Source organism: Schistocerca nitens, chromosome 4 (genome assembly GCF_023898315.1).
Source record: "Schistocerca nitens isolate TAMUIC-IGC-003100 chromosome 4, iqSchNite1.1, whole genome shotgun sequence".
NCBI lineage: Eukaryota > Metazoa > Arthropoda > Insecta > Orthoptera > Acrididae > Schistocerca > Schistocerca nitens.
The window spans coordinates 373,946,495-373,967,721 of NC_064617.1; the positions used below are offsets into that span (position 1 = coordinate 373,946,495).

A 21,227-nucleotide genomic window follows, 5' to 3' on the forward strand; every position below is an offset into this window, starting at 1 on the left:
GAAATTCTTCTTTTAATATTCACTATACACTATTATTTCACAATCACGTACTAGAATTGTCTTCAGTTGTTACTAGCATTCGTACATTAGGATTGTATTCCTCATCTTAATATTTGCTCTGACATGTTTGTCCGATTTAGCTCTCACCATGATTTTTAGTCGTCTCAGCATTTATTTTCAGTTTGTTGTTGTTGTTGTTCTTAATGTTGTTATTTCACAAGGTGATGTGACAAAATGTTAACATTAGTCTATGGTTAGGTCATACGAGGGGAACTAGCAAGATATTATGTATCATTTTTTAACGTTGTTCTTATGATGGTTGAAGCCAGAGCCTTTAGATATCACCAGTGTTAAAAAAGAAAAAGGAAAAAACAGTCAATAAGGAAAACTACATTGACTAATGGCAATAACAACTGACCATATATCTTCACGAAAATGGCTGACTGGTTTGCAAATTACATAACAACCGGAAGCTGCGTTAAAATTACTTTAGTAATTGACTTATACAAGCAACTAAGCGCGGCTCTTAGAAAAGCTACGAAAAGCAGGTATTTGTTGACTGTCTGATATTGATCAACATTCGTTTGGCACTTCGAAACATTAGCCAGTGCGTAGTATCAGTATCTATACTATTAAATCTCTATCCTGAGACCCGGAAGTCTGTACCAGTTGCAGTGCAGGGTCAAAAGAAAAATCCGATTTTCCATACTTAATTAATTAATTAGCGAATAAAAATTTAAAATGCTATGATAACTTCTCAGTAAGAGGTATAATCTCACGATAAAAGTTTAACACAATAAGACAAGTATTAGTGTTACTGTGGGTCTCGACGGCGCGCAAATATCTGCACTTGATTCATAACATTTTGGAGAATGAAAGCACTTAGCGACAACCAAACCTTTTCCCGTTGTTCATGCACTAAAATTGCAGTACCAAGAATGACGTTTTGACTTATCGCCTCTTTACTACAAGCTCTATGCTCAATCTGCAGACAGTATCTACTTGTATCACTGAATGTGCCTGTAATATTATATTACTGTACGACGCATAGTTCAAAACATATGAGGAATTATCATGCGTACGAGTAAAAACCTAGCTTTTTCTTAAAATGGGGAGAAATAAAACTTTAAAATCGAAATGTTTTTTACTATTACGTCTATTCGCACACTCTTTGCAGACAGTATCTACCTATACCACTGAATGTACCTGAAAATTTATGATGGTACGATACATAGTTCAGTAGATAAGACGTTACGAACACTGAGCTGCAAGAAAAAAAACAGCTTTTGCTTGAAATGGAAGGCAAGGTACACAGTCTGAATTCATCTGATCTATCGTACTGAAAGCATTTAGCGACTTATAACCTAGGAACTTTAAACAGAGTTTCAAATCTTTTCTAAACTTTTTCTCGTTGACGTGCTTAAAGGCTAAAATTTAGCACTCTGACTAATTTGCAAAGTGATCAAATCTTTGAAACTGCTTTATACAGGTGAATTCGATTCTTTAAAGGACTGGAGGTTTTACGAAAATAGCCAAGGCCTCGAAACTATGTTTACAATACGGATGTGACTGAATGCTTTATTTTATACCCACTACTCGCTCTTGTGAAACCAGTACTATCCATCTAAGCATAGATTACCACCAAAAACTTTTCGATAAACGTTCTATGAAAGGAAATGGGTAAAATATGTCAAAGCGTTGATTTCTTTGTTTCTGTAGCTAACAATGACACGAAGAGGAAAGCTGATGAAATCTGCTGCCTGATAGGCCCCACTATATATTTCTGCCAGTTCAAATGTAAAATATCTGTACACAAAAAGATAGAACAGCAAAACCCAATCAGTAACTTCTGAAATGGTGACATCGTCACTGGCATGTAATTACTACAATACTCGTGGGTATACTCTTGGGTGTATAAAAGTTTATTTCCGTTTCGAATACAATGTATTTTTATTATATTCTGGTAGCCGGTGCACCATTATAAAACATAAAACTTACTAATGTAAAGTAAGTTTCGACTGTTTATGATGTCGTCAGCGCGCAAAATAAATTTCATTGCAGGTCTCACAAAAAGTCCCAATCCATTTATGAAAAGATGCTGTTACTACAGTAACCAGGTGATGATTTCCAAGTGCCTCACGTCTAAAATTGCACCTTATGCACAGATATGAAATGTGCACGTAAGAAATCAACCACAAATCATCTCTACAGAAAACACATCATATAACATTCTGAACGTAACTGAATGGAAAAAATGCTGATAGATATACACTGAAGAGCCAAAACGTCTGGTACACCTGCCTAATATCGTGTAGAGCCCCCGCGAGCACGCATCAGTGCGGTAACACGACGTGGCATGGACTCGACTAATGTCTGAAGTAGTGCTGGAGGGAACTGACACCATAAATCCTGCAGGGCTGTCCATAAATCCGTAAGAGTACGAGCGGGTGGAGATTTCTTCTGAACAGCACTTTGAAAGGCGTCCCAGATATGCTCAATAATGTTCATTCTGGGAAGTTTGGTGACCAGCGGAAGTGTTTAAACTTGGAAGAGTGTTGCTAGAGCCACTCTGTAGCAATTCTGGACGTTTGGGCTGTCGCATTCAAAAATGGTTCAGTTGCCTCTAAGCACTATGGGACTTAACAGCTGGGGTCATCAGTCCCCTAGACTTAGAACTACTAAACCTAACTAACCTAAGGACATCACACACATCCATACCCGAGGCAGCATTCGAACCTGCGACCGTAGCAGCAGCGCGGTTCCGGACTGACGCCCCTGGAACCACTCGGCCACAGCTGCGAGCTGGTGTCGCACTGTACTGCTGGAATTGTCCTAGTCCATCGGAATGCACAACGGTCATGAGTGGAAGCAACTGATAAGACAGAATTCGTACGTGTGTTTCACCTGTGAGAGTCGTAGCTAGACTTATCAGGGGTCTCATACAAGTCTATCCGCTTGACACAATTTGAAACGTTACTCGTCCAACGAGGCAATATGTTTCCAGCCATCAACAGTCCAATGTCGGTGTCGATGGGCCCAGGCGAGACCAAAAGCTTTGTATCGCCCAGTCATCAAGGGTACACGAGTGGGCCTTCGCTCCGAAAGACAATATCGATGATGTTTCGTTGCAAAGTTTTGAACATGGCTGCTTTGTTCAGTGACCGTTTATAAATTAAAATTGAAACAAATGAGCTCTTGTTCACAAATTTTTAGTCTTACTAACGAGGTTTCAACACTTCTAAGAGTGCCTTCATCATAATTTAGACATTTAAAATGGTCTATAACATAATTACAAATTTATGGGAAGAAATTTTTTTATATAAAAAAGTGTAAGTACTGACTAACAATTCAAGACAGAGACAGTACTTATATGTCAAGTGTAACAGGTCAGAAGGCTTTAGTCACAAAATATTTAAAAGGAATGTGTGAAGGCGAGCCTGTAAGGGCTGCTCATACCTGTGCAGCCACAGGTAGCGTGTGGGCTCTGGTGGCTGATGCAGGGGGCCGGGCAACAATGCTCACCAACGACACCACCCTCCCGCTGGCTAGTGACTGCTGCCTGCTCAGTGCCTGTTGTTGGTTGTTGTTGCAGCTGCACGGGCTCCGGCGGCTGATGCAGGGGGACGGGCACCAGCCCAACGCGCCGCTGGGCAACAACTACCGGCCACCGCAGCCGCTCTTCCACAGGCCCGTGCGCACCAACATCGACTTCAACTTGAGGCGCAGCGCAGAGGCCCCTGTGCGTTGCTCGCAGAGTAAATGGACAAGTATACCTTGGACACATACAACTCTTTCATACACGCTCACAAAGACAAGCACAGATGATCTATCTTTCTTTCATGGACCATCTATCCTCCTCCTCTTCCTTTACAACTACCTCTCCTGTATAAGTACCATGCATTGCATCTCTGATTTTCTATCCCACAAGTCTGAATCAGTCGGGTCAACAATATTGTCGACACACAGACACACACACACACACACACACACACACACACACACACACACACAATAGTCCAGAGCTGACAAAAAAAGATGGTTGCGTTACAATGGATATAATTCCATCAGCTAACATTATGTCTCTTACGATATAACATCGGAAGTTCATTGAGGCTTTTTGCGGATGATGCTGTAGTGTATCGAGAGGTTGTTACAATGGCAAATTGTACTGAAATGCAGGAGGATCTGCAACGAATTGACGCATGGTGCAGGGAATGGCAATTGAATCTCAGTGTAGGCAAGTATAATTTGCTGCGAATACATAGAAAGAAAGATTCTTTATCATTTAGCTACAATATAGAAGGTCAGCAACTGGAAGCAGTTAATTCCATAAATTATCTGGGAGTACGCATTAGGAGTGATTTAAAATGGAATGATCATATAAAGTTGATCGTCGGTAAAGCAATGCCAGACTGAGATTCATTGGAAGAATCCTAAGGAAATGCAATCCGAAAACAAAGGAAGTAGGTTACAGTGCGCTTGTTCGCCCGCTGCTTGAATACTGCTCAGCATTGTGGGATCCGTACCTGATAGGGTTGATAGAAGAGATAGAAAAGATCCAACGGAGAGCAGCGCGCTTCGTTATAGGATCATTTAGTAATCGCGAAAGCGTTACGGAGATGATAGATAAACTCCAGTGGGAGACTCTGCAGGAGAGACGCTCAGTAGCTCGGTACGGGCTTTAGTTGATGTTTCGAGAACATACCTTCACCGACGAGTCAAGCGGTATATTGCTCCCTCCAACGTACATCTCGCGAAGAGACCATGAGGACAAAATCAGAGAGATTAGAGCTCACACAGAGGCATACCGACAATCCTTCTTTCCACGAACAATACGAGACTGGAATAGAAGGGAGAACCGATAGAGGTAATCAAAGTACCCTCCGCCACACACCGTCAGATGGCTTGCGAATTATGGATGTAGATGAATATGAGTAAAGGAACACTGTGTTCTTCAAAGCATTAGCAGACTTACAGGCAAAAATCGATTCCAAACGCATCTAGTCAAGAAAGTTAGATTCTGCCGCCAGTATGTGCCAACTGGCACAAAATTATGGATAAAATGATTACATAATTCAGCTTACTTCTGATGACTGTGAGTCCTACATTTTATACCAGTAGAAGCCTACTGAAATTTCAGGCTTCACGTGGGCTTAGAAGCTAAACCTGTCTGCTCGATGTTCGTTTCGACAGTTAACTATGATTATGTTACAAATACGCGTTGGGGTAGGGGGTTGGCTAAGAACATTTTTGTTAGTAATATGCGACCTTGAGACATGATATTGTTACAGAAGAAGACTTATTACTAATAAAGTTGTTCATAATCTAATTCGAAGGCTGAAAAGGTGATGTGCACTTTATTTATTAAATAAATTGTGTCAACGAATCCCAGTGCCGTTACTCAAACTCGCTATCAGCTGCCAGAAACTTTCTTTGAATACGATTCTATGAACAAATTTACACTAAATGAATGCCGCGCGGGATTAGCCGAGCGGTCTAGGGCGCTTGCAGTTATGGATTGTGCGGCTGGTACCAGCCGAGGTTCGAGACCTCCCTCTGGCATGGATGTGTGTGTTTATCCTTAGGACAATTTAGGTTAAGTAGTGTGTAAGCTTAGGGACTGATGACCTTAGCAGTTAATTCCCATAAGACAGATTTGAATATTTGAACTAAATGAATACGTAAATAGCACAGAGGATGTGATGTAATTCTGATTGGTAGCTTAAAATTTGGAACTTACGATGTCAGTAGTCATTTTATTAAGGGATGGTCACAGACATATAAAATTGACGGGTTTTGTTACATTAATGAAAGCTGTGATGACCCACCCTTTGAAATTATTTCATTTTCAAGGAATACATCAACACCTTATTGAACTACATTCCAATCTATGATATTCAGGATGAATCTATCAATGTATAGCACGATGAACAAACAAGGAAAAATATTATTGGAATTTTATACAGCATTTCAGGTGTATGGAATTTAACATTAGGCTACTAGCTTCACTGTATAAGTGAAATTGTGAGCACGTAAAGCCGTGGTATTCTGAATGGTGGAGAGTCCATTGTATGTACATTTTCGCCACCTGTTTTCCACACGCAGCAAAATGAACGTTAGTTAGAACGATTATTTGACAAAGCGGAAAGTGTTTTGACTGTTGTGCATGATCTTTTCCTGTTTTGTGATAATTTTTTCTCCTGAGCACACCATCTACACTCAGATTCTTAGATAATCTACTCTAAATTCTTTCCTCGTTTTCTTAATTCCGATAATCTGTTTCATTTCTTCAAATTTTAGGACTACAGTATATTTTTACTCCTTTACTGTTCGTCAGAATGTTTTGCTAATTTTGTCTGAATGGTTTCTCTTGTGAAATGTTTTGCCGTTTCATTTATTTGTCCAGTTTACTTTTAACATTCTTCTGAATCCCCAAATTATACATGATAACAGTTTCATCCTCTTCAGACCTTGCATGATGCATATAGGACGTCCATGATATGTCTCCATTAATTCCAAATCTTGCAGAAGTTCCCCGTCATACTAATTACGAAAATGTAATGTAATACATTTCTTTATCCGTCGTTTACCTGGTATGGGCACGGGAAAGGGTACTGTTATCGGTCGGACGAATGTTTCACAGGAAACCTTCTTAACGAAAGAAAGAAAATCTGTCCCACCGACTATGATTTCATTGAAGGCGAATGTCACAGTTTGAAAAGGGTTCGAGAAGGATATGCCGTTTCTTATTGAATGGACCAATCAGGAATTAGCCTACAGTGATTAAGTGTTAACGCGAAAACCTCAAATCAGTATTCCCAGAACGGAAACGACATAGAAGTCCTTTCAAATGTAAATTTAGTGTCTTAATTACGACAATAATCTGATCCTTTGACTACCATCGTAAAAGAAGGAATCTTCTCATTAACCACAGTCTGCAGAAGGTCATCAAATAGCACCACAAACTTCTTGGAAATTTTAACATCCAGAAAAAAAAGGCAAAAGTGAACTCATACACTGACCAGCCAGAACGTTATGCCCACCTACCTAATAGACGGTTTGTCTACCTTCGACATGTATAACAGCGGCGACCCGTCATGGCATGAAAGAAATGAGGCCTTGGTAAGTCGCTGGAGGGAATTGGCACCACATCTGCACATAAAAATCGCCTAATTCCCGTAAATTCCAGGGACAGGGTGACGAGCTCTGACACCACGTTCAATCACATGCCAGTTGTTTACGAGTAGGTTCAGACCTGGAGAATTGCGGGGGCAGAACATCAATTGGAACTCGCCACTGTGTGCCTCGAGCCACTATCACACCTCCGGCCTTGTGATATGGCGCATTATCTTTGGAAAAATGCCGCTGCTCTCTGGAAACATGATCGATGCCAAGGGCTGTACGTGGTCTGTAACCAGTGTACAACACTTCTTGACCGTCATGATGCCTTGCACGAGCTCCATTGGACCGATGGATGCCCACGTGAATGTTCCCCAGAGCATAATGGAGCCATCGCCCGCTTGTCTCCGTTCCGCAGTACAGGTGTAAAGTTGTTCCCCTGGAAGACGACGGATTCACGCCCTCCCATCGGCAGGATGAAGGAGATATTCATCAGACTGTGCAACGCTTAAGGCTCTGTCACTGCCAACGTCGAGTGCAGATGGGTACGTGCTCATTTCAGTCGTAGTTGCCAGTGTCATGGAGTTAATACTGGCACATGCATGGGTCGTCAGCTGCGGAAACCCATCTTGCGTGTATTCACACTTGTACTTTGCCTGGCGTTAACGTCTGTGAGTAACGCCACAGTTTGCCGCCTGTCCTATTTTACCAGCCTGCCCAGCCTAGAATGTCCGACGTCTGTAATGACGGGTGACCGCCCAACCCCACAACTTCTAGACGTGGTTGCACCTTGGTTTCGTTACGTCTTGAAGACACTAGCCACAGCTCTCCTCGACCATCCGACAAGTCGAGCAGTTTCCGGGGCATCAGTATCTGCCCTCGGTCAAATTCATATAGATCGCACCTTCTCCATTCTACACACGGACATCCCGCTCACAGATACTACATGCACCGTGCGTGTGTCTGGTTAGCAGTTCTTCCTCGCCAGGTGACGCTGCAAGTCCCTGGATGGGTTCATATCGTAAATTGTAAATTTATGGTAAGATATTATGGGACCAAACTGCTTAGGTCACCGGTCCCTAAGCTTACACACTACTTAAACGCTGTGGTCAACACACACAACCATGCTCGAGGGAGGACTCGAACCTCCGACGGGGGGAGTTACGCGGACCGTGACAAGACGTCCCCGACCGCGCGGCTACGTTCATGTAGATAATAGGTCTGTGGTCATAATGTTCTGGCTGATCAGTGTATTTGGATGATGTACAGAACAGATTACAGGTAAAGAGTGATAAACAGTGTAAATAGCTGATGAAAGCGGGGACCCATTAGAGCTCTATCTTATGTGATTGGACCATTCAAAATGACCATATCGCGGGATGATCCCCATCTAGCACGGTCGGTATAGCTTTCATTCATTGTTGACTCAAGACAGAGTTGAACAGGTGACAAGAATGCTGTTTCGCCGGCTATCTCAGTACCTGAACCTCTAACGAGACATGTAACAGTGAACATTAGACTTTTTCTTCCAAGTCCCGCTCCAAAATTACGTACAGGGATGGACGTGGAAGCGTTATCGTTTTAATGTTTACTACAGTCTGGTGGCTCAAATGGTTCAAATGGCTCTGAGCACTATGGGACTTAACAGCTGAGGTCATCAGCCCCCTATAACTTAGAACTACTTAAACCTAACTAACCTAAGGACATCACACATATCCATGCCCGAGGCAGGATTCGAACCTGCGACCGCAGCGGTCTCGCGGTTCCAGACTGTAGCGCCTAGGACCGCTCGGCCACACCGGCCGGCAGTCTGGTGGCCTTCATTCTTGATTGCTGAAGGAGAAAGCACCAATTGTATTGTGTGGAGCACAATCTACTTTATCGACTCTTCGAAATTTAGGGCAACCTAAGCGGCAATCGGTTTACATAATGCAGTCATTAGGAACCTCAATACTACTCCTACTTCATAACATTTTGCCTACTACGTTTGTTGAGTAGAAGATTGCAGTCATTTCACGATTTTTTACCAGTTACATTTTTCTGCATTTAGGAAATCAGATGCCACTTAAATCTGTTCGTCCCCAATTACACAGTTATGCTGTATACTATTATACAGTGCGTGTCTCGGGGCGTATCATATAGTCGTACAATCCGTGCACCAACAAGTAACTTCAACTGCGCTCCACTGTGTCTGTGTTTCTGTGGAGGGAGGCATCTGCCTAAGCCGCGATCCCCTGCACGTGTACCTGCCGTCAGGGAGAGGCAGACGTAATAAATTCAGAGGCGGCGTGTGTCAGGTATTATCCTTAGTGCTGATATCGAGTTTTGTAGCACCGGAGATGAGTTGCAGCAGCCACGCCGGCACCCGGAAGGCCTTCCATGATTGACAACTGCCGGTGCTTGCAGGCATCAGCCTTGCGCACACACACGGCTTCCGTCCTCCCTAACTCTACCCTCGCTCTCTCTCCTATTCTCTCTCTCTCTCTCTCTCTCTCCCTCCCCCCCCTCTCTCTCACTCTGTTTATCACCTCTGTCTCTCTTGTATTTCTTCTTTGATTCACTGCTACTTCCTCCTCTTACTCGCTCTACTCCTTGTTCAGTCCGTGCCCATTCTGTTCCATTTTCACTCAAATATAGCCGCACCTATTTTCTAATACCCTCTAAGAGACATACATACTCAAACACACACTATGTGTTTCATTCCCGTTCGTATTTATCAGTTAAGTAACACATTCCTTAATAAAACACGCCCGAGAATGATGCAAACCCAGTACCGTTGTATTTGATAAGGGAATTGAAACGTGCAGTTAGACGACTAAGTCGTGAGATTGCGATATGCACATATAGAGATGGCGGTATTATCGCCTACACAAGGTATAAAGTGATAGTACATTGGCAGTTCTTTTGTAATCACGTAATTCATGTGAGATGGATGCCGACGTCATTATGGACGCACGACGGGAATAAACAGACACTGAACGTGGAATGGTAGTTGGAGTTAGACGCGTGGGACATTCCATTTCGGAAATCGTTAGGAAATACAATATTCCCAGATGCATAGTGTCAAGAATGTGCCGAGAATACCCAATTTCAGGCCATACCTCTCACCACGGACGACGCAGTGGCCGACGGCATGCACTTAGCGTCCGGGAGCAACAACGCTTGCATAGAGTTATCAGTGGTAACAAACAAGCAGCACTGCCTGAAATAACTGCACAAATCACCGTGGGACGTACGACGAACGTATCCGTTAGAACAATGCGCGAAATGTTCCGTCAATGGGCTATGGTAGCAGACGACCGACGCGGGTGCCTTTGCTAACAACACGAAGTCGCTTCGAGCCCTTCTCTTGAACTCGTGACTACATCGGTTGGACCATTGACGACTGGAAAACCGTGACCTGGTCATATGAGTCCCTATGTTGGTAAGAGCTCATGTTGGGGCTCTTGTGTGGCGCATTCCCTAGGAGCCGCGGACGCAAGTTGTCAATAAGCCACTGTGCAAGCTGCTGCTGGCTCCGTAATGTTGAGGGCAGTGTTTACATGGAATGGATTGGGTCCTCTTGTCCAACTGAACCGATCATTTGCAATTTGCTGCCGTTCTTATACTTAATGCTCCCAAACAACGTAGGAATTTTTTGCATGACAATGCCACAACGGAAGACTTGGAATAAAAAAGTTTCCAAGTGCCAAAATCGTGAATTTGAGGAAACGACTTTTACGTGTAGTAGGTAATTAATGGTCTTAACTGTTCTACTAATGTGTTTCTTTTGAAAGTTAGGCATAGTACGGATCTAGATTACAAATGATTGTATTGCAATAGTATGGAAAAAAGATAAGTAAAAAATGGAAATGTGGAAATGTAATGAACAGCTCTAATTGCCATAATTAAGTAGTCAACAACAAGACAGTAAAAGTTCATTTTGGTTTTGTAAAACTGTCTGGGATCATTTTATACCAGGTACGAATATTTCTTCTTTTCTTCATTGATGTGGCGTGTAGTATCCAGAGCAGGTAGTTGCATTTTGTTGACATCCTATACTCTTTCCTTTTTCTCAAAATAGAGTAACCTTCCCAGGCCTCAATCTCATTTAAGCTTCTCTGGTCTTAAATACATGACGATTATGTTTGTACAACCATAGCAACTGTAATTTAGATATGTTTAGATTTCGTGTATTTATATTACAACCTGGAACTTCCTTAAATCTAAGAAGCCAGATTCGTTCATATTATTAACAATAAATAGCTTTATTTGTCTTGGTTACTTGAGCATCTCCTTTACAGCTTTTGAAATAATACATTTAGTAACTCAAGAATAAAGATGATGTCTAGTTACGTTGTAGCTTAGTGATCAGTAATGAGACTTACGTCCTGCGCTGGACGAGCTTTTGCGGGAATAAATTTATTGATTTAACTTTTGTATTCATTTTTCACTTTTTTCCTCCCTAGTGCCACATTACCTTCTCCTTTGATCTGTCGTTTCTCGCCACTCAAAATGTTACAGACATCTGCTGCCTCCGCCATTTTATCTAACAGTCAGGAGTAAGCGCGCGGAACGTAGAGATTTTCATATGTCAAACCGCATACCATCTGTTGATTGCATTTGGTACTACATTCTCATTCGTGGCAGTTAGGCTCTTATACGTTATTGGGCTTGGTATGTAGATTATGAGACATAATCGAGAGCTCAGTTCGTGCACCACATCCTGCACCGGCACGCAATTATGGACGGCTGTAGGGGTAGCATGTTTCATTATTTTTGTAGCGGACTTCCATCGACTTGTTTATTCCATTCTTCGTCTATCTGCTAAGCTGCTACACTAGGCCTGGCAAAAAGAAATCAGGCGCTATATTAGGAAGTATCACATGACTTCTGTTACTTCAGTATATCCATAAGAATCACGATCGTTCGAGAATAACGATTAGTGTTGAACAAGGTTCGCATACACACGATGTCATACAAATAGTAGATGCAGCTGAAAGGGTGGAATCTGTAAATGTATACAGGGTTTGGGAAAGTGGAGAGGCGGTTGTTGCATATGCCTCGTGGCGGCAGTGTGCAGGAGGTCTAGAGGTCAGGATTTGAGAGTGAGCATCCAGGGCTGCCGTTAAATGACAAAACAGGAAATTAGGTACAATAAAGAGGATGTATTTCAATGTACGGTGTACAAGGGGCGCGCCTAGGGTCGGAAGTTAACAGGTTTATGCCAGTGCAGGAGGTCGAAGTATTAATTGAAATGGACAACGGAAGGGGAAGCGGTTCATGCAACTTACGTTGGTGGCCGGTCGTGAAAATCAGAGCCAGAGTCTCTGCCTTCCAAGAAGATGTCTGTTCTGCTCGAAGTCTGGATTACAAGATAGAGAAGCAACTGTGTTCCGCACCGCAGAACACTTCAGCGGCCACACGAGAGACCTGTATCCCACGCACGCTATTAGCTAAAACCAGTCGCGTGAATTCGCTAGCAGTTTCAGCAGAGATCTCAGGGCGTCTCTTGTCAGCAGCTTTAACTGGACACAGCTGCCTAGATTTTGAAAGATACCCAACTTGTGTCACGGGGGCACAGCGTAAGTTGGTCCGGCAGTAAACTTGTAAAGATTTGACTGGGCCTTTGAAATAAATTTTTAAACCAATTCCGTAAAATATTCCTTGACTGGCTGCCACCATCTACTAATCTGTACAGTTCTCGGAAAAGCGTTTAGTACTATTCGACGTTATCGATTGATAACTATGATACAATAGTACTACATGACTTAAAATACAGCGAAACTTCACTGATTCTGACTAACTGGGGCGAGCCCCAGTCCGAATTATTGGAAGCCCGAATTATAAAAACCACTTGTAAAATAGTCTGTTTCATATTTTAAATATTATTCTATTATCTATAGATTCTCTGACTTCGTAGATTCAGTCACTTTGTCGCCTTCAGTGGAAAACCGATGGTCCATTAATTAGTCCTCAGTCAGGATCTGATTGCCAAAATCTTGTCATCTTTATCCAGGTAGGCACGAATTTACTCCGAGGGTGTAGAAACTTCATGCAACCTGGACATCTTAATTCTTATTCCATGAAGATAAAACTCGATTACACAGAACGTCCCAGGAGAAACGATCAGTATTCAGGGCTGTAACAGGAACGATATTTCAAAAAAAAAAAAACGTCTTTTAAACATGGACTCTAAAATACATACTTTAAGGGCTATGAGCTCTTGTTCAGTCGAAGAGGTGTGTTTCACAGTAGCGAAGGTGAACAAGTGTTGTAACTCTTAAGACATGCTGTTTAGAGTCCTTGTTTACTGGTCAATTGTTTCTTTTTGTTTTGATCCATACTACCACCTCCCAAAACGTGGAAAGCAAAGAGCTAGCAGTAGAAAACATTTGATTCACTGTTTCGAAGATAAATAAGTGCTCATACCTCTTATTCAATGTACTCGTATTTTAGAGAAAATTAATTCTAAGCTTTTTTGCTTCGAATGATCATTTCTGTCACGTCCTTGAATACTGACCATTCCACCTCGGATACCCTGTATACCCACCGAAATTAAAAATTTGCAGTGCTGTTATAATGTAATCATGAAGTAATGTACTCACTCCTATGTGAGTTTAACAGGATATGAGACAAGTATTAGAGTTAGATAATGTTTGTTTGTCTTGAGGCAGTCTAAATGAAGGTGCGCAAATACCCATCCTTCACTCATACAGTATTTGAGAATGGACGCACTTAGCAACTTCCAGAAAACTTTGCACATAATTTCGAACCTTTACCAACCATTTTCTCGGTGACTCCGCACACAAAATAAGAGGAGGATTGGAGTTTATCGCTTACTAGAGTTCCGCTTTTCATACAGTCAAACTTCAGCTTCAAGTATGCCGTTTAATTTTATTGCTTCTTCACTACTAATTCTATTCGCAAGACAGTTTGCAGACTGCATCCATATGTGCCAGTCAATGTACTTACATTATTGTACGATACGTAGTTCAGGAGTGTTGGCATCATAAAATCTGAAACAGGTGAAAAATATGTTTTCCCATAAAATGAAAAGCAAATTACGCAGACAATTTTCATTCATAATTTGTTAAAGAGAGCACTTCGCGACTTCCAATAAACTTTAACATAATTTCAAACACTTCCTAAACTTTTTTCGCTTACATGCTTAACTTCGAATGTTCAACGCACTAACTCATTTATAATTAAATCAGACGTTTGAAGCTCTTTTATGCATGGAAGATCGACTCTTAAAAATTATGTGGTTTAATGGTATACTCTAGCAGGCGTAATAATTAATCACGAACAACACTGATTCAGACTCGTGGCCTTCCTACCTGTCACAGAAAACTGCAACTCTAATCATTTACGTACTCGCCTATGATGTGTACAAGTATGAAATGACTTTAACGTGATACTACGTCTTCGGGATGCTTCCCCGTTTTTTCAGGCAGTGTATAAAAATTGACTTACATCCACTGCATTCAATCCATAAGAATGATAATATTAAAATCCAAATGCATTTTTGCTCCGCGAGAGTCCTTCAGGTAATGATGACCGCGCTCAGAATCGCCGAGAGGAGCTCCCTGAGTTTTGCAATGGCCTAGGCAGGGCTGCTTCGCTCGTCAACCTAGACAAATCGCGTCACGCGGTTTTGAGTACGTCTCTATGGCAACGCCTCAGTGCTGTCGCACTTCTATGGACAACTACCGACATCACCAGCAGTCGTTTGCGCTTCGCAGTTGAAAGCTGATAACAGAGCTGCCATCAGTCATGTAATTATAGCTTCTCGCCGATTGCACTGTAGGTTACCTATTTTGATGTATCACCCACAATGGCCTACTGTAGCCCTCCTGTAGGCGACTCCACACCAGGTCGCACGGCTATTTCTGCGTTTGCCTAGCGGCCTTGTCCATATATACCCGATAGTGCGTTTTAAGGCCTTAGTAAATCTTTCAGTAAATTTATTATGTCCAAGCGATTGATTATTAGTTTCGGTGGTGACCAGACAATAGCATAACGACTCTCTCTCCCCGCTCTTTAATAAAACACTATTCTTTGCTTTATATTTGTTCTTCTAGACAGAATCGTTGCAGTTAGGGCACCAGAAATACTTTCAATCTTAGAAGCGGAGGCCACGACGTTGGGATAACAGATTTACTTCAAACTTTGTACATGTTTAGTACGCCATTAAAACAACATAATGTGCAAGTAGTAAGATGCGCTACTCTGGCAGTTCCGAGAAAATGGCAAGAGAGGTTTTACGCTTCTATCATGTGGCTCAAGTACCTGATTATCCTTCGAGCTTCGTAAAACGAAAGTCTATGCAACGACGTTTCGTCTTCCACTCAAACAATCTATTTCTTTCCTCATTGGCCATATTATTTAATATATATGATATTCGAGAGGTAATATAATGAAAAAACCAAATGTATTTGCATGAAGTTTTAATTTATGTTTTCCATGTCTGTATGACAAATACCATCCTGCAACGATTGATGTCGAGAGTACATCCGACGAGTAATTGTACATTACTCTTGAGATCTGGCACATTGTGACTAACTGTATTACTGATTTTGATTAATGTTATTTGCATCATTATTTATTGAGGTTTGACTTGGGCTTTCCAAGCCTGTCTCTCGTTCTCGAAAATTTAATTACCAGTATTAAATAGTCAAATAACAGATGAAATTTACTACAACTTCATGAAAATGCACGTGAGTTTTTTTCACTACGTTACATCTAAAATGTCATAAATTAAATAATGTGACTAGGAATGGAAAAATACGAATTAAAAAAATAAGTATTAGAATATTCGAAACGCCGCCTCGTCCACAACCAACTTGCAGCGCGTGAACTTTAACCACTTGACCACAATGACGTCTTACAGCTAGCGTCTTTGCACAGGTACATCAATTACATAATAGACGCATAAAACTTCTCTTGCGAATTTCTCGTAATTGCCAGAGTAGTGGACCTTACTATGCGCTCATTATGTTGTTTTAATGGACCACTAAAGACGCAGCAGGTTTGAAGTAAATACGTGATTCCAACGTCGTGACCTCCCCTTGTTAGTTGACCACTGTTACTGCATAGGGAACAACGATCATGCTGCTCGATACGAGAGTGAATGACCCTGTACTAACTGCTGTGTACAGCATATCAAGAGGAAGAGAATGTTGCCAAGTCAACAAGAGCCACGCTAGTTGCAGGCTATAACCACATCCGACTCGCATGCCTTTCTCTAACCACTCTTGGCATAGTATAAAAGTTGGAATGAGTTGCTTTTGGTAGACATGCAATCCCCTTATACCTCTGTATTAATCTAGCGCAATTTACATCAGCTATTTGATTTGTGTGTATGTCTGTGTGTGTGTGTGTGTGTGTGTGTGTGTGTGTGTGTGTGTTCAATTGGTTCAAATGGCTCTGAGCACTATGGGACTCAACTGCTGAGGTCATTAGTCCCCTAGAACTTAGAACTAGTTAAACCTAACTAACCTAAGGACATCACAAACATCCATGCCCGAGGCAGGATTCGAACCTGCGACCGTAGCGGTCTTGCGGTTCCAGACTGCAGCGCCTTTAACCGCACGGCCACTTCGGCCGGCTGTGTGTGTGTGTGTGTGTGTGTGTGTGTGTGTGTGTGTGTGTGTGTATATGTGTGTGTGTGTGTCTATGTAAAGCCGCCAGGAGCGAAAATTTACTGCCGTGGTATCTTCGTGAAAATGATGGAGTTTGACTGCTATAAATAGATGAAAACTAAATAAAAGTGAAAACACTATACTCTACTGATTAGCTATTTACACATAATGCAGATTATGTCGGACAAAGTGCAGAATGTTATTGTGCTGCATCAATCGGTGTCACAGTTATGGATTAGACTGCATTACGGGCACGAGATGAGCCATAAATAAACAATGAACGCATTGAAAGCCGCCGTTCCGAAGAATTAATGCGCAGCGCGTTTGATCAATTAAAAGCGACCGCCTTCCTTTAATCAGGCGGGCTGCAGTGCGCCTGTTTGGGGATGGCCTTTACCTGCCACGCGTTATGCAAGCGACTACTTGGGCGCCAGATAATTGCAATTAGCTGCTAAGTGCCCCGCCCGAAAGAAGATGGCTTTGAAGCGATCAAACAGCGCCCTCCTAATGAAGTGACGCTGGGCATGTAACGGATGTGGAGAGAACGGAGCGATGCCGGCAGCCATTGGAATGGAAATGCCAGCTTCAGCCTGTGTCGTTCATTTGTGTGTCAAGCCGTCGCGAGGCAATTACTGCAGCGAAAACTGCAAAATGAAATTCATCTTAATACATGTACCTGTCTGATTTCAGTTTCTCTCCTATTGTAGAGGCAGGTAAGTGCAAACATGTGGAAATGCGTAGTATTGTTTGAGGTATACGAAGCAAAGCGGCAAACTAAATGCAAACTGCAAGAAATAAGCTGACGACACTTAAAACTGAAAATCCTGGAAGGATGGGACGCATCGAAATTTTATTTATTTTATGTAGGTATGACATTAAGGAGAATACGTGATTAAATCTGTAGGAAAATTGCGGGTATACAAGGTTGAAATTTAGAACACACGTCTGGGAGAAACAACTGTTCTATCGCGAATGGAAATTGGGTCGAAATGAGCTTGGATGACAGATACGGGCAAATCATTGCATGTTGCTTTCACTCTGTGGCACGGTTCATCAATCGAAGCGACTGACGAATGGTGGTGCTCAAAACTCTCGGCAACCCACTGCCAAAACGCCGAGAGATCTGCATTTACTTACACACTGAATCGCCAAAGAAACTGGTATAGCCATGCCTGTTCAAATACAAAGATATGTAAGCCATCACAGTACGGCGCTGTGGTCGGCTACGCCTATAAAAGACAACAAGCGTCTGGCGCAGTTGTTAGATCGGTTACTGCTGCTACAATGGCAGCTTATGGAGATTTAAATGAGTCTGCAGGTGGTGTTACGGTCGGTGCGCGAGCGTTGGGACACAGCATACCCGAGGCAGCGATGTAGTGGCGATTTTCCCGTACGAACATTTCAAGAGTGTACAGTGAATATCAGGAACCCGTTAAAACATCAAATCTCCGACATCGCTGTGGCCGGAGAAAGAGCTACGACGACTGAAGAGAATCGTTCAACGTGACAGAAGTGCAACCCTTCCACAAATTACTGCAGATTTCGCCATCGACAAGTGTTGGCGTGCGAACCATTCAACGAAACATCGTGGATATGGGCTTCCAGAGCCCAAGGCCCATTCGTGTACCATTGATGACTGCACGACACAAAGCTTTACGGCTCGCCTGAGCCCTTCAACACCGACTTTGGTCTGTTGTTGACTGGAAACATATTGTCTGGTCTTGTTTCAAATTGCATCGAGCGGATGAACGTGTACGGGTATGGGGATAACCTCATGAATCTATGCATCCTGCTCATCAGCTGGGAAGTGTTCAAGTTGGTGAAAGCTCTGTAATGGTGTGGGGCGTGTTTAGTTGGAGTGATATTGGAACCTCTGATACGTCCAGATACGACTCAGACAGTTGAAAAATACGTAAGCATCCTGTTTGATTGCTTGCATCCATTCATGTCCATTTTTTATTCCGACGAACTTTGGCAATGCCAGCAGGCCAATGTAACACCTCACACGTCCAGAATTGCTACAGAGTGACTTCAGGAACACTCTTCTGAGTTGCAACATTTTTGCTGGCCACCAAACTCCCCAGACATGAACATTAATGATCATATCTGGGATGCCTTGCAAAGTGCTGTTCAGAAGAGATATCCATCCCTTCGTACTCTTGCGGATTTATGGCCAGCCCTGCAGAATTCATGGTGTCCCTCCAGCACTGCTTCTCATATTAGTCGAGTCCATGCCATGTTATGTTGCACCACTTCTGCGGGCACGCTGGAACCCTACACGATATTAGTCCAGTGTACCAGTTTCTTTGGCTCTTCAGTGTAGCCGGGAGATCTACATCTACATGTACAATTAAACTCTGCAAGCCACATTACGGTGCGTGAAGGAAGGTACTTTGTGTACCATTGTCACTTGCCCATTTTGCTGTTCCAGTTGCGTACGATTAGTGGAAAGAACTGTTGTTGGGAATCCTCTGTGTGGGGTTGAGTCTCGCTGATTTTATCTTCATGGGGTTTTCGCGAGAAATACATAGGAGGGTGCAAGATATTGGCTGACGCTCCTAGTATGTTTTCGGTACTATAATAGTAGACCACACCGTGATGCAAAACGCCTCTCCTCCTGTGTGTGGCACTGGAGTTGATTGAGAATCTCTGTGACACCTTCGCGCTTACAAAATGAACCTGTAACGAAATGTGCTGCTCTTTTTTGGATCTTCTTCATGACAAGCGCAATAGGTGAATACCTTTTGTATCGAGGTAGGAGGGCTATTCCGAAATTAAGGTCCGAACGGTCACGGAATGAAATCCACAGAGAAAATAAAAAGAACGAAAAACGTTTTATTTGCAGTAGTATGCGACACCTCCCCGCTACTTCTCTACATAGTCGCCGCTCCTACTTAGACATTCATCGTAGCGTTGACCCAACTTTCCAATACCCGCGTCACTGAAGTCAGACGCCTCGGCCTTCTGCCAATTTTCTACAACGATCTGCAGCTTGTTGTCTGTGCCCAAATGTTGTCTTCATAGCCAGTGGTTCATGTAAGTGTAGATGAAAATCAGAGCGAGCCAAGTCTGGGCTGTATGGTGGGTGATCAAATGCTTCCCATCGAAAACGCTGTAGGGCCTTTCTCATTTTCCCTGAAGTGTGCGGCCGAGAACTGTCACCAAGAGGGAAGTGCATGACAGGCACGTTAAGTGGAGTTGCGTGAAATCAGAAGAAGCTTCGCAGGTCACATCCATTCTTGGGGGGAGACACTGTCGTCGTAAGCAACTTTACGTAACCACTGTGCGCTCAGAATTGAGAAGAGCGTCGTGAAAGATCGACAGGTACACTAGAGACACTGCCCAACACATCTGTGCCAAGCTTCATCGGAATTTCACTGTTGTTTCCATTCGGCGACCTATCGGACCTTACATTCAGGTTGGCAGACCAATAAGGTGTGTTGCGTTACCTTGCAGAAATATGAGACGATGGAGGTGTAGTACGGACTTTAGCCAAATGTCTGTTTGCACAGACATCAGTAGCAATTCCTGCCGAGTCTGAAACAGATTATCATTGACAAGTCGTGACAGTCATCTCCGGTCCCTATCGGTTACGACCATTATGCAGCCATTGCCGGTAAATCACGTTACATGCCTGCGAGAGCTACACCATTTTTTGTAGACGAGTGGGATAGTTCGCGATGGTGCATTACGTTCATTCACGGTGTGATCATGGACATGTCGAAACACAGCGATTCCTTTCTGCTAGTCTGTCACGTCTCCAAGTCGGCCCTTGCTGCTGCACTGATTCCTTACAAGTGACTGACACATGCAAAACACTACACTGCCGTGATATGAGTCAGCGGTGGAGGCTCCAAAGACCGCCTTGTACCAGCCGTAAACCACCTATATTGCTCCAAACGGACCAGTGTGATCTATTAAGATTGTGACTAATATTTTGTCATGTGGTTATGCCGGGTGGTTATAATTAAACTGACGATGTTTCGAGTGCAAAAGTGCAGGCTGATACTGAAACATGATTGGTATGTTCATTAATGGTTGCGCTTGCGGAGTAGGATGTAAACGATAAAGTTCCACTTTCTGCTACCAGGTGAAAATATGGCGCTGTAAGCAGTAAGAGTGTATAATGTCTTCTGTTTTGACGTCAGTAAACTCTTTGTCACTTGGTGATGCGCTTTTGATGTCTTTTGTCAGGTGACATTTGGTATAAAATGGTTAAGAAGGAAGGAGTTTTCCATACGAAACGCAATGGCCATTAAAAAGACAGTCGGTACACTGATTGCAAAGTTCTTTTATCAGAACAGCAGCGCTGCATTGCGGGAATTTTGCCAACGAAAACGGCTGCGGAGAGGCCCCATATCAATAAATGGACTAAAGAACATAAGAGGTTAATTAGTTGGTGCAGCAGGGAGAGGGATCCGCTTATTCCCGTGGCAGTTATTAACAAACTGGAATTGTCTCCCCCTGGTCAACATTTCAAATTAT

At 42.8% G+C, this 21,227-nt stretch overlaps 1 protein-coding gene across 1 annotated transcript in view; it reads left to right on the forward strand.

The window, feature by feature from the left end:
• LOC126252317 (carbonic anhydrase-related protein 10) overlaps positions 1 to 21,227 on the forward strand; it is a 788,385-nt gene that overhangs the window by 685,114 nt on the left and 82,044 nt on the right. Inside the window, exon 7 of the mRNA XM_049953202.1 lies at positions 3,593 to 3,739. Coding sequence (XP_049809159.1) covers positions 3,593 to 3,739 — 147 coding nt within the window. The remainder of the gene's footprint in view (positions 1 to 3,592; positions 3,740 to 21,227) is intronic.